General features: G+C 43.8%; 1 protein-coding gene across 1 annotated transcript; it reads left to right on the forward strand.

Moving 5' to 3' along the window:
- Nucleotides 1-5,425: 5,425 nt before the first annotated feature.
- On the forward strand, nucleotides 5,426-10,718 carry LOC144716592 (eukaryotic translation initiation factor 2 beta subunit). Its single transcript, XM_078591764.1, has 10 exons — nucleotides 5,426-5,557; nucleotides 6,159-6,245; nucleotides 6,515-6,620; nucleotides 6,685-6,740; nucleotides 6,824-6,878; nucleotides 6,974-7,071; nucleotides 8,416-8,561; nucleotides 8,642-8,784; nucleotides 9,866-9,951; nucleotides 10,506-10,718. The coding sequence occupies exons 2-10, from the start codon at nucleotides 6,201-6,203 to the stop codon at nucleotides 10,581-10,583; spliced, it is 813 nt and encodes a 270-aa protein (XP_078447890.1). The 5' UTR covers nucleotides 5,426-5,557; nucleotides 6,159-6,200; the 3' UTR covers nucleotides 10,584-10,718.
- The last annotated feature ends 1,558 nt before the right edge of the window (nucleotides 10,719-12,276 follow it).

The raw sequence follows: 12,276 nt of genomic DNA on the forward strand, positions 1-12,276 counted from the left end.
AAAGTTAACTAAGGATGGATAAAACAGACCACAAATCAGCATGATTGATTTCAAACATTTAAATCTGGAGAAAATGATGATTGTGCAAACCCTCTCCTCGGTCGAGGGAGGGAGGACTGTCCTACAAACACCATAGTGAGAACAAAGCTCCAAATCCAGTATCCTGAATAGTCAACTAAAAGAAGACTCAAACCTCTTCCATTAACCTATCCTACTAAGTCTAAGGGCGGTGAAAAAACACACGAGAAAATACTTGATAAAATAATGTGGATCACCAAAGAGGGAAGGGTGAACCTTTAGCGTTGGCGTAGCGTGATAGGGCGATGTAGGAAGTTGTGGAGGCGTTTGGTGGCAAGAGTGGATGAGGTGCGCTTCGATAGGCCAGAAGAAGACCCAAAACCTAAATGGTAAACGGGGCGCACAAATGCAGGACGAGGGGGTTTGAAGCAGACCGGTGAAGAATATGGTGCAGGCGACGGCTCTGTGTAGTAACCATGCGGGCGCTGACTACACGCAGTGGCGGCGCGGGCGGTGGCTCCGTGCGGTGGTCGTGCGGGCGACAGCGGCATGCGGTGGCTGCGCTAGAGGCAGCTGAGCACGGTGGTCGCGGTGGCCGCGCTAGCGGCAGCTGAGCACGATGGTCGCGCGGGTGGCGATTGAGCATGCACGTTGGTGCAGGTAGTGCGGTTAGGTGGCAGACAAAATGGGCTGCTTTTTCTCAACGACAATGGCAGCTACAATCGACGGCAACGGCGGTAGAGAGGAGGCTTAGGGAAATCTTTAAAAAGAAAGATTCAATTCCAAAAATACCAATGATTGATCAGAGCATTGGCATATTTATAGGCCTTGGAGGAAAGAGAAAATAACAAGAAATTTCAGACGAATTGCAGAAATCAAATCTAATAATAAATAACACTCAGATCACGTGAACGAGTGATGGAGCACACCAAACGACATCGACAAAACATCATCGGAGCCATCTTCGCAGTCATCAGTATCACCACCGATCCGTATCCAGCCCGACCGGCACGCCAAAGCATCCATGAAGGCGCCTGGGTTTAGATACCCCGGGTAGAGCATGTTCGTGCATGTGCTCACATTTTAATTATTTGTTTCTGTTCATCCAATTTCATGTGTGATGTTCGTCATAACGAGTTCACCGTACACGGCGTGATGCATCCGTATCGTCGTGCTTTGCCCGTCATTTTTTGAATCATTTAAGTTTTTCCCGATGTTTTTCAATTTAAAGTGTTGTAAAAAAGGGGGTCCCTTATTGGGCCCCTTATGTGGACTTTGTAATGGGCCCATCATGGCCCTATATAAGGCCATGGTGGGCACATTCACAATCAGATGAGAAAGTTTTGTTGCAGTTATCCTCGTTTCAGATCTCACCCAAGAAAAGAGAGAAAAAGGAGAGGGAAGAAGAGGAAGGAGAAGGAAGAGGAAGTGCAAGGGAAGATCGATTGAGGGTCGGGTGGGAAAGCGAAATACTCTACTGGGTTGCCATCGTCCGTCTTTGCAGCGTCACCTGGATTTCTCCCTGCATAAGGTATGACCACGGATCCGTCGCGTTGCTGGTGCTCTGGTCGCGGTGGCCCTTTGCATGTGATTGCACCCCAAATAGCTTTCCGGTGAATATCTTCTTCCGGGCCCAGGCCACCGTGGTCCACATGCCCGTTCAAGTTGACTGTGCAACATCTACGATGATATAAATATAGTCGATACGTGGGTGGATCGTGCATAGTCGATATGCCATTGAACCTTTCCCTTGGATGCGCCAAGTGTCGTGCAAGGTCGTCGCCCAACATAGCTCTCTCTCCACATCAGGGGACGACATGGATCACGACATTCTGACACCACGCGAACCAGCTTTGTCCCCGCTTGCTTGAGGGTCCGCGAACCCTTACCTGGTTGGCAAGTAACGGCGCCGATTGCCCCCGACGGTGGAAGTACCAAGAAACCGCTCGCATTCGGTTGACCGGGTGATAAAATCGAACAGTCCTCTGGTCGAACGCTACTTCGACCAATCCTTAGACCCGATCCTCCACGACAGTTAGTCCATCAGAATGACTTTCCCGTCGTCGTTATCGATGTCAGTGCTACCGGATCATGACCAGCCCACCGAGAAGACCCCTTGATGTCCAAAACTCCTACGAGAGTGAATTCCAACATTGCACCGTGCGTTGCATCAAGTCTATGCTGATCTAGGCGTTGACTCTCAACAACTGAGATGAACCGTCGACCCCTTGTGACAGTGTTCATGTTGGTCTGAACAATCAGGTGACAACTGGATCTCTAGTGCTGGACGTCGATCATACGATAGTGTCCGCTAGTTGTCTGAGTGCCTAATTCACCTAACCTCACTCATCATCTGCCAACAAATGAGAGTTCATCTCCTCGTGTTGCTGATGAGCGTTGTCTACGCCTGATCCCGCGAGCATGCTGCATCCACTACAACCTGCATCCGTGCCTCCTTTCATCTTCCTTGCCTCCGCTCTTCATAAATCGCTCTAGCGCGAAGACGACACCATCACCAATCGAGCAAAAGTCGTGCCTATCTCTGGCACACCTTTGCCATCCTCCCCGCACCGGCCCATGCATTGACAAAGACGCCAATGATGAACATTGCCACCGATGAGGTCCGTCGTTCCCCTTGCTAGTATATCTTTGGCTGCACTCCACCGCTCTCGGGTTAGTTTAGGTGAGAGAAATTATCAAGAAAACCACGTCACAAGTGATTTCCTAGGTACGGGCCGAGTCCGCCGATTACGTGAGAGCCCCTACAGAATTATTTCGTTCGTTGTCATAGTCATCCTCGTCACTCCAACGAGGGTCAGAAGGTCACAGTCATCGTCATCGGTCGCCCGCCCCCAGGTTGGTCTTGCACGTGCACTCATCTAGGGCTTCATCGCATCACGTAGTTACATCCCCGCAGTGAAATTACCCGTCGGACGATGCCGTTGACGACCTCCGACATCACCGAGGTTGACGATGGCAACATGTTGGGGTCATCTCCTCTTGTAGTGGAGGGGTAATGTCCGACGATGGGACATTTAGAACTGAGGACCAGTTTGACCAGACTAAAGTGGGACTGTAGGTACTTCGTTTGAGGACTGGTTTATCAAACATGTTTAGATCCAAGGTTCAAATCGTACTGGAACCAGAAGTATATTATTTAATATTTTTTATAAAATTTTAAAAAAATCAAATCCAACGCGACGGAGATATTTCTATTGACCTCAACATAGACACCATATATTTTACCTTCTATGGGCACCCACTTGACGTAGAGGATATGGAGTCGGACGTCATCAAGGATGTCGACTGGTCAGGCACCGAGATGATGCTTGGATATTGAGATGGTGTCTAACGTCATCAAGGACATCGTCCTACGGATAATTCCCTAAGGGGAATGTAACTACGTGATGACGTGTGCCCTAGGTGGATGTACGTGCACACCCCGACTCGTAGGGGTTCGCCGAGCTCCGAGCTCAGAGAAGGCGACCGGTGACGATGGCAGTGACCTTTTGACCCTCGTCGGAGTGATGACGACGATGATGGCGTCAAACGGAATTATTCCATTGGCGCTCGCATGTAATGGACGGGCTCGACCCGTTCCAGGGAATTCACTCAAAACATAGCTCTCACTATATAATCTCACTTATTCTAACCTGAGCATGGTGGAGTGCAATCGAAAATATACTGAAAGACGTAATGTAACTGACGAGCAAGGGGTATGGCATACCTCGTCGATGGTGACGTTTGTTGTCGGTATCTTCATTGGTGTAAGAGCCAGCGCATGTAGGTGTAGTGGAGGCGTGCCAGAGGGGGGCACGCCGTAGCTCAACAGGCAGAGAGAATGCAGCGCTGGAGCGAGACACTGGAGGATAGTCAGGAATGAGGAGGGGAGGGGCCGGGTGACACGGTGATCAACCGTGGCTCGGCGGGCGCGGCAGTAAGGTGAGTCGGCCGAACGTTACACGTGGCGGTGGTCGTACGTGCACTACTATCGTTGCGGGAGGCACATGCAGTGGTAGCGGCAAGCGTGGCGCTAGCAACGCGGAGTGCGGCGGCAACAACGCATGAGGTCGGCGTCAACAAGTGGCTCATAGGGATGCACTCGGACAGCCATAACAAGGAGCAGCACAACGGCGATGGGGGCCAGTCTCGGAGGCACGAATGGCGATATGGGCACCACGGGCAATGACCAGGCAAGTCGAATGACTGGCGGGCAGAATGTGCAGGCCACTAGATGAGCAACACAGCCCCGGATTGTACATTTCAATTACCAAGCTAACGGGGTGGGGTACTCAGTGTGCGGCACAGTAGTCTGTCAAACAACGTAGTCGGTAGCTGGTTAGCCCGAGCGATCGGCCATATTGTAGACACGAACACAGGTTCGGGCGGTTCGTCGTGCCACGGGGTCGGGCAGGTCGGGCATTATTGGCCAAACAACTCGAATGGCCAGCGGGTTTGCATTGCGGTGGTCAATGTTGGAGCGATAGCTGGACCTAGTGTCAAGCACGTTGACCATGTGCTCATTCGGACAGTCCGGCGTCGTGGCCAGCGGACATATGCATGCAACCAATGGGGAACCGTCGTGGATCGACCGCCTGCATCTATGTGCCAGGTGCAACCGGCAGTTTCGAGGTTGATGGGTCAACTCAACCGTGTGTGGGTGGACCACGTCGCTAGGTGGTAAATGTCTGCACGGACGTCTAGTCGCGTGGCGGTGCGGCAAATTTGTTGCGCCGAGGGATGGCCGCGAGATGGCGAAGCAACCGGAGTGACGACACAAAGTGGCAGCCCTAGCGGTGACGCGGTGCGGCCAATGGCAGGGATCGGCGACCGGGCATGGGGCACAGTGGCTGGCTTTCCCACCTCTCTTCTCCTCCGTCCTCGTTCCCTTCTCCTCTCTCCTTCTCTCGTGAGACCAAGGCTGCTAAACAAAGCAAACTCGACATGAAAAAAAACTTGGTCTGAGAGCGTCAGATATTCAAAACTTTTGAATGCATGGACGTGCTTTCATCCGGGTTATTAAAATCGGGTGTCTTCATTGTCGCCTTGACGTGCCAGTCGGCCTGGACGCAAACCGTCGGACGGTCGACGACGATGATGGCACTGCAATGATGCCTCCAATGGAGCAAGCTGGCGCACTCCATCAGGATATTTAATATTACTATGAATATAAATTTCTACTTTGACTTTGATAATGACTCGTCTACCTGACCAGAACAGGAATGGTCTGGATTGGACCGAGTCCGAACAAGAACGGATCGGAACTGGACCGAACTTTAGGTATAGTTTTGGTCTTTGCTATAGTTAGCGTCCAACCCTATGAAGAGAGAGATAGATGGAGAGAGAAAGGTCAACGACCCAAATGGTCAACGCTGAGATGGAAACTTCAGCCCATTGGGCTTTGAAAACCGGCCCAATAAAGGGATAGTCGGTAGGGTGAGGGTTTTCAGCTTTGCCGCTGTCCTCTTCGTCGTTGTTCGTCAAGTCCCCGACGAGGTGTGCTTGCAGCAGAGGCGGCCGAAAGGAACGTTCTTTGGGGGTTTGAATCGATCTTGACTCCTTGTTTTTTGCTTTTCCTTTCTGGATTTTTCATTTATTGAATCCTGACCAAGATCCATTCTCGACCCCGATTTTCGTCTGGTTGTTCATTTTGCTCTTTAATGTTGGTATTAAGATCTTCCCGCGGGTGGTATTCGTATTCTTTCTACTCCGGTAGCCCATTTGCGCGTTGATTTTTCTCGCGTTGCTTTAGCCCTTTGGTGCATTGATTTTTTACTCGCGTTTGTTATTTTAATCAAGGGTTCAATCGTCCTGTTGATTTTATTCTTCCTATTCCGGCGAACATTGCGATTTGAAATTTCTACTGTTGTTTTTTCTCTGGACTCGGTTCGATGAACGCGTTAGTCGACCTGTTGAGAGGGAAACAATTCCTTTTTGTTTCGAGGAGTTTCTAAATTACCCCTAACAAGCTTTTTTTTTAAAATTTTTCTCTTATAAATCGCCCGGAATGATGTGTTTGCTTCTCCGTTGAGTGTCACAAATGATGTCAATGATGTCTTTAATTTTTCTTTTCAACTTCCAGCTGATGTTAACGGATTTTTTTATTAACCATTGTTTTATATTTCCTTTCTTTTATACAGATCCGTTTTTCGTAGTTAACATCCATCAGCTGTTAGTGTAAAATGGCCGACGAACCATTAGTCGACTTGAAGGAGGAAGTTGCGGAGGTATTATCTAAACCTGATCTTCATTCTGTCAGAAATTTGTATGATATTCCTAGAACATTCCTGTTTATTATTTTCCATGGCAAGTTATTCATTTTTTGCTTACCCTGTCATTGCTACCCATTCATTGCTATATTTCTGTGGGCCGTATTTACGAATTCTTGTCTATAGAGTCATAAAGAGTTTTTGCTCTTTGTTATCCCTTCAAGTTCCCTTTTGAAACTGATTAGTTAAATCTTCTTCGTATATTCATCTTTTTTCTTGACATGCAGCTTGCTCCATTTGATCCCTCAAAGAAGAAGAAAAAGAAGAAGGTTGTCATTCAGGAAGCAACCGAAGAGGTGGAAAAACTTGCCGAAAAGACAGAAAATTTGTCCGGTACGTGAAATTTAGTTTGTTCTAATTAATGTGAGTTATTTGATTTATTTATTCATCTGAACAGTTTCCGAAGGCCTTGAACCTAGTTTCATTGGTTTGAAGAAGAAGAAAAAGAAGCCCGTAAGTTCAGAGTACTATTTTGACATTTAGAATGCAAACAATAGGCACAACGTTTCTTCACCTCCACTGTTCTGCTGCTTTAGGTGGACACTGATTTCCTTACTGAGGAACGTGGGGATGCGGAAGAAGAACAAAATGGTGAGTTAGCTTTCATTGTTGATTAATTATGGATGATACAATGGACAATCGGCCTCATTCTTCCATTTCCTTCTGTAATATTTTCTGGTGCTTAGTGGAGGCTGCCGTTGAAGATGAAGAAGCTGAAGGAATTGTGCTTGGAGGTTCACAATTACCTTGGGAAGGCACTGCACGCGATTATTACTATGACGAGGTAATCATTTATTTAATTGAGGAAAACTTTATTCATGATAGCATTGTGCTTTCTGAGTTGCAATGAAGACTCCTGCCTCCGCAATTGCGGCGATGTCTGATGAGCTTGGCCAAGGGGGCATTTAAAGATGCCATCATGATGGTGGCGAAACAAGCTTGCTCTGATGCCATTGAAAAGAACCTGAGAGTGCTAATTCTAGAAGATATGGACAGGGGAGGAGAACCAGCTGTAAGATTGTCTCCTGGAACTCAGAGGGAGTGGAAGAGTGCGGCCAGGAAGATCATGGATGGAGATAGGAGAGATACTTTCCGATGAACATCGAATGGGAGTGTGTGATAGTTACAGAAACTAACAGAATCTTGATTATTTCTTGCTGCCCCCCAAAGGGAGGGCTGTCCTATTTAAAGAGGAATACATGCGAAGAGGAAAATAGAGAAAATACACCTAGTGGTAAGAATGTTGAGAGTACCCGAGGTACAATGAGTGTTTGTACCATAACGTCCACAATTCGTAGAGTTGACTATGTGTATTATTAAAGTGGAAAGGTATTTAATTTTATGATATTCAATATTTTAAAATAGGCCGACTGGATGATCTTACGGTTTGTCCATGATGTGAAAGTATTTCAGGTGAGCAGAGGGATACAAGTTTATGGTTCTTATTATTATGTTTTTAATATGGCGGGATTTGTTTAGACGGGGAAACATGGCGGCGGCGTTTCACTCTTCACTTCAGTAGCCCAATTCCCAACCAAGTCTTAGTGCGAATCCTGAGAGGAATTTAATTCTTTTGTTTGAAATATAAAAATTAAATGTATCCTTAGAGCACTACTGGAAAACAAAACGAAGAAGTGGGAATACTGCTGGCCGGTCAGGGAATTAGAGGTAGAAATTGTAAAAATTAAGGGTTTTTATGTAATGTGTCTATAGCTTTCCTATCCTGATAAAAGGGTGAGGGAAATAGATTTCGGGAAACTTTTTTAATTTTCTTCTTCATCTACTGCGGGTAACATGGTTTCTCCAATGCCCTGCTCTCTTCTCTTTTTTTCTTTTCTCTGTCATTTCTCCAGTGTCTCTTTCATCTCTATCTATCTACTTCAACTACGTATTGGGTTCTATATGGAATTCAGCACAATGTAATGGTGGTATGCTTGTCACTTGATGTGGATGTCTTTTGTGAACATAGCTTGATGAATCTTTTAATAAACATTGATAATAGAATTATTCAACATAGCTTCAGCTCTTTTGTGAACATAGCTTGATGTGGATTTCTTTTTTTATATTAATGCCAATCTGATGATCTTACAGAACATGATGATCCCTCTCCTTCTCTCTTCTTCTTCAGCTCTTGGACAGAGTTTTCAACATACTCCGCCAGAACAATCCTGATCTTGCAGGAGATCGGCGAAGAACGGTGATGAGGCCGCCACAAGTTCTTCGAGAAGGCACCAAGAAGACCGTTTTCGTAAATTTCATGGATCTCTGCAAAACGTATGCTTCATTTCATTTGACCTCTTAATTATCCTTTATTTTATTTTCTCTCTATAATTTATTGTGTGAGTGTACTTCAGGATGCATCGGCAGCCTGATCATGTCCAGAATTTCCTTCTGGCTGAGATGGGAACTAGCGGATCTCTTGATGGGCAGCAGAGGCTGGTCGTTAAAGGGAGGTTTGCTCCCAAGAACTTTGAGGGAATACTTCGGCGTTATGTCAGTAAGTTCCATTATAATAAGTTTTTTCTTTCTCACAAGTGATCTGCATCAATGACTGCGATGGTTATCATTATTCTCGTCATTTGTTTTCCAGTAGCCATCCTTGTCATCGTAATAATGATCATCAGTAATAATGATCATTGTAATAGTGATTATGAGTCGTCATTATCAGTTGATAAATCATCATCTTCATCTGGTTTCCGAGTGACATTGTCATAATCATTCATTCGTTTTGATGACAATACAGAGTAGTTAAATGATGTCGTCATCTGATTTTCAAAGGTTGTCATGGATATAATCATTAAGTTTCAATATTGATGATGAATTTATCATTATCGTGTTCATTTCTCCAAGCTATTATGGATGATGGTGATGAAATTTCGGAATGGCGATGTCAACAATGAGTCAAGCTTCATTGTTGTCCTCATTATCATTGACATCATATGGTATCCTATGGGTGCGACCCATCATCTTTATTATTAGTTGATGGCAGATCAGGGTTATTCATCAGTTTCCAATGTAAGATATTGCATTTAATCAGGACATCACCATAGCCATTCTGATTTTGTTGCCAATGGTTGTCATCATCATTGTCCTCATCATCCTGCTGTTTATTACATTGTCCTTCATTTGAGCGACACATGAATGACGACAATGATGTCATTGTCGATGTCATCCATCGGGATTCCAAGAGACATCATCTTCATTCATCAGTTTCCAAGCTAAGGTCGAACATTTAGTCATGTCTTTGCCATTGTCATCATCATCCTCGTTTCTTCAAAAAACCCATCATTATCCTCGTCCTCCCAACTACTGATGATGAATTTATCATTTTTATCATCATTCACACAAGCCACACGTGGGTGATTAAATTTAGAAATGACTATGACAAATTGATCATCGCTCGCCAAACCCAGTTTCTCACCATTATTGATAGGTTCACCATTTGTTGATTAGATTTATTTTTGAATGAGAGCTCGATTAGATTTTATTTATTTATTGAAACCAAAAAAGTAATCCCAGATTTGTAGTTAGTCCTGTATTTATTAAATTTGCCACCTAATTTTTTTCTTCTTATGAAGATGAGTACGTCATCTGCCATGGATGCAAGAGCCCAAACACGATTCTGTCCAAGGAGAATCGGCTCTTCTTCCTTCGATGCGAGCAGGTACCCACAGTTTGAGGGATTTATGAATTTATGCTTTTAGACGATGGTATCTGCCATTTGCGACGTATAATATCAATTTAAAATTTCTCTCTTAAAGTTTCCCTTTTAGATCAGATTTCTTATGCTTCAACATATCATTTTTCTCCAACTTTTCCCACAAAGGTAATTGAATTCTTAGAGAGAGATCTGTAATAGTTGACCATAATGAACTCCGAAGTTAGTATATAGGTTCCAAAATGAACATATAACTAATTTTAAAAATAATGAACATATAATTCTCTAAAAGCAAACCCTTTTAATCTCAAGCTATTCCGGCCAAAATAAATATCTTCTGCTTAGTTTCATTGTAACCGTCAAAAAATTTTCCTACTTATCTTGATATTTTCCCTCAATATTACTGAACAACCCTGATGATCTGCATTATCGTTGTAAATTATACCCTTTACCCCAGATTTTTCCCGCAAGTTTTAGAATTTTTGTTGCTTTATGCATTAATAATTTGCTATCAGAATGAACTCCTATCGCAGAATTCAACTAATTTTCTCTTTTTCCAGTGCGGTTCATCCAGATCGGTTGCGCCAATCAAGGCAGGTTTTGTTGCCCAGGTTGGCCGGAGAAAGGCCGGAGCTTGATTGTGACCGAAGTTTTGCTTAGCCGGCTGTCCTGGATTGAAGAATACATGTTTCCATCTGCTGTTCTACTTAATCGAATGGTATTGTCTGTTTCCCATTTTTATTTCGTTTTTATGGTATACTGTTTCTAGGGGCCATACAGGATCAGTCCTGATAAAAAAAATCCTGCATAGATCGTGAAATGGTCGATACGATCAATTAAAACATTAGGGTCACTCTTGGCTTGTCTATTGAATCAAAGCAAGAGGGCATGATGATGGTACATAAGTATTGGATAACAATAATGAAAACAAGTATTGGATATTGATGAAAAAAAGGAATTTGTGATCCATCCATAACCCAGTATCTGTTATGGGATGATGAATATGAATAGCGCAAGTTCTTCTTTTGGTATCTGTTATCATAGACGTAATCCGTGAATGTTACAGAGCTAGAGTAATTTTTGCAGGTTTCAATAACCGATACTGGATGTCAGATATTTCTCTTTCAAATATATACCTAGATTGATATTGATGCCATTATTGATATTGACTTAACACATTTCATTTGGACTGAAATAATACTGGAACTAATAATTGACATTCTTTTGGTATAGAATAAATGACAACAGCCAGGAGGGATATGGTACAACAAAGTGAATATCCAATTTGGGTGCTTGAGTAGAGAGGGAAAGAGACTGACAGAATTTCAGGGACAGGGACTTAAGAGTGAAAGAAAGTGTGATTAGCTGGATTGTATTGCCAAAGGAATTGAGGGCAATAATTTATGGTAAGTGGTGTCAAAGAGTTCAAGTGATGGTCGTGAGCAGGCGAAGGTTGTATTTTCTCAAAAATCCACATTGACAAAGGATTCTAACAGCAGAAGACAAATAACAAATCAAAATAACACCAACAAATTGATGAATTGAATCACTTGTGCATGAATCACATTTCATGATTTCTTGGATTCTCGAGTGATAAGTGTCACACTGCTCATGTGTGTGGTCTCTACACTTATTCACGTGATCCTTAACAAGACAAATATCTTACTTCACTTTTATTAGTGTAATTCACCCTTTGTTGCCATCATTGCAATGTCACGATCACGTTGGGAATAGGGACAAGCTAAGGGGAGAACAGAGGGGAAAGGGAAGAGCCTTAAACAATTCTGGCTTGGGTTAATTTGCTGAGGGATCTTACTTATACTAAGTGAGTATTTTTCATAAAATTCCCGTAAACTTAAGTATATTTTTTGATGTCCACAAGACTATTTGTGTGACCCTCTAGTCCATGTATTAACTTACTAAATAACTCTAGCGGCCCAATAACCTTTATTGGCCTTCCAAATTAATTAATTGCATCATCACATAGATTACTTAATAACAGATCGACTTGACCCAATTATTTGAATCTCTATTCTGTGGGGAGCCAGTCTACACCTCGTGCTCTATAAGATACAAAGGGTGTGTGTTGACTCACTCCTAGAACACATGTTTCATCATTTATTATGTATGTATTGTCCCTCGTCTGCTTAAAGGTCCTAAGACAACTTAGGGTATGGTCAATGATAAAACCCTAATTGGTCATCAGAGTTAGTATTTATGTTTTTATAAATCATCAGAGAACTCTTCTATGATATTCCGCTGCCTTGGCCAAGGACTTCATCGCATCGTCTTTCTTGTGTTGTTACGTCTTATACTAAGGGTGGACAATCC

Source organism: Wolffia australiana, chromosome 2 (assembly GCF_029677425.1).
Source record: "Wolffia australiana isolate 7733 chromosome 2, ASM2967742v1".
In the NCBI taxonomy this organism is placed as follows: domain Eukaryota; kingdom Viridiplantae; phylum Streptophyta; class Magnoliopsida; order Alismatales; family Araceae; genus Wolffia; species Wolffia australiana.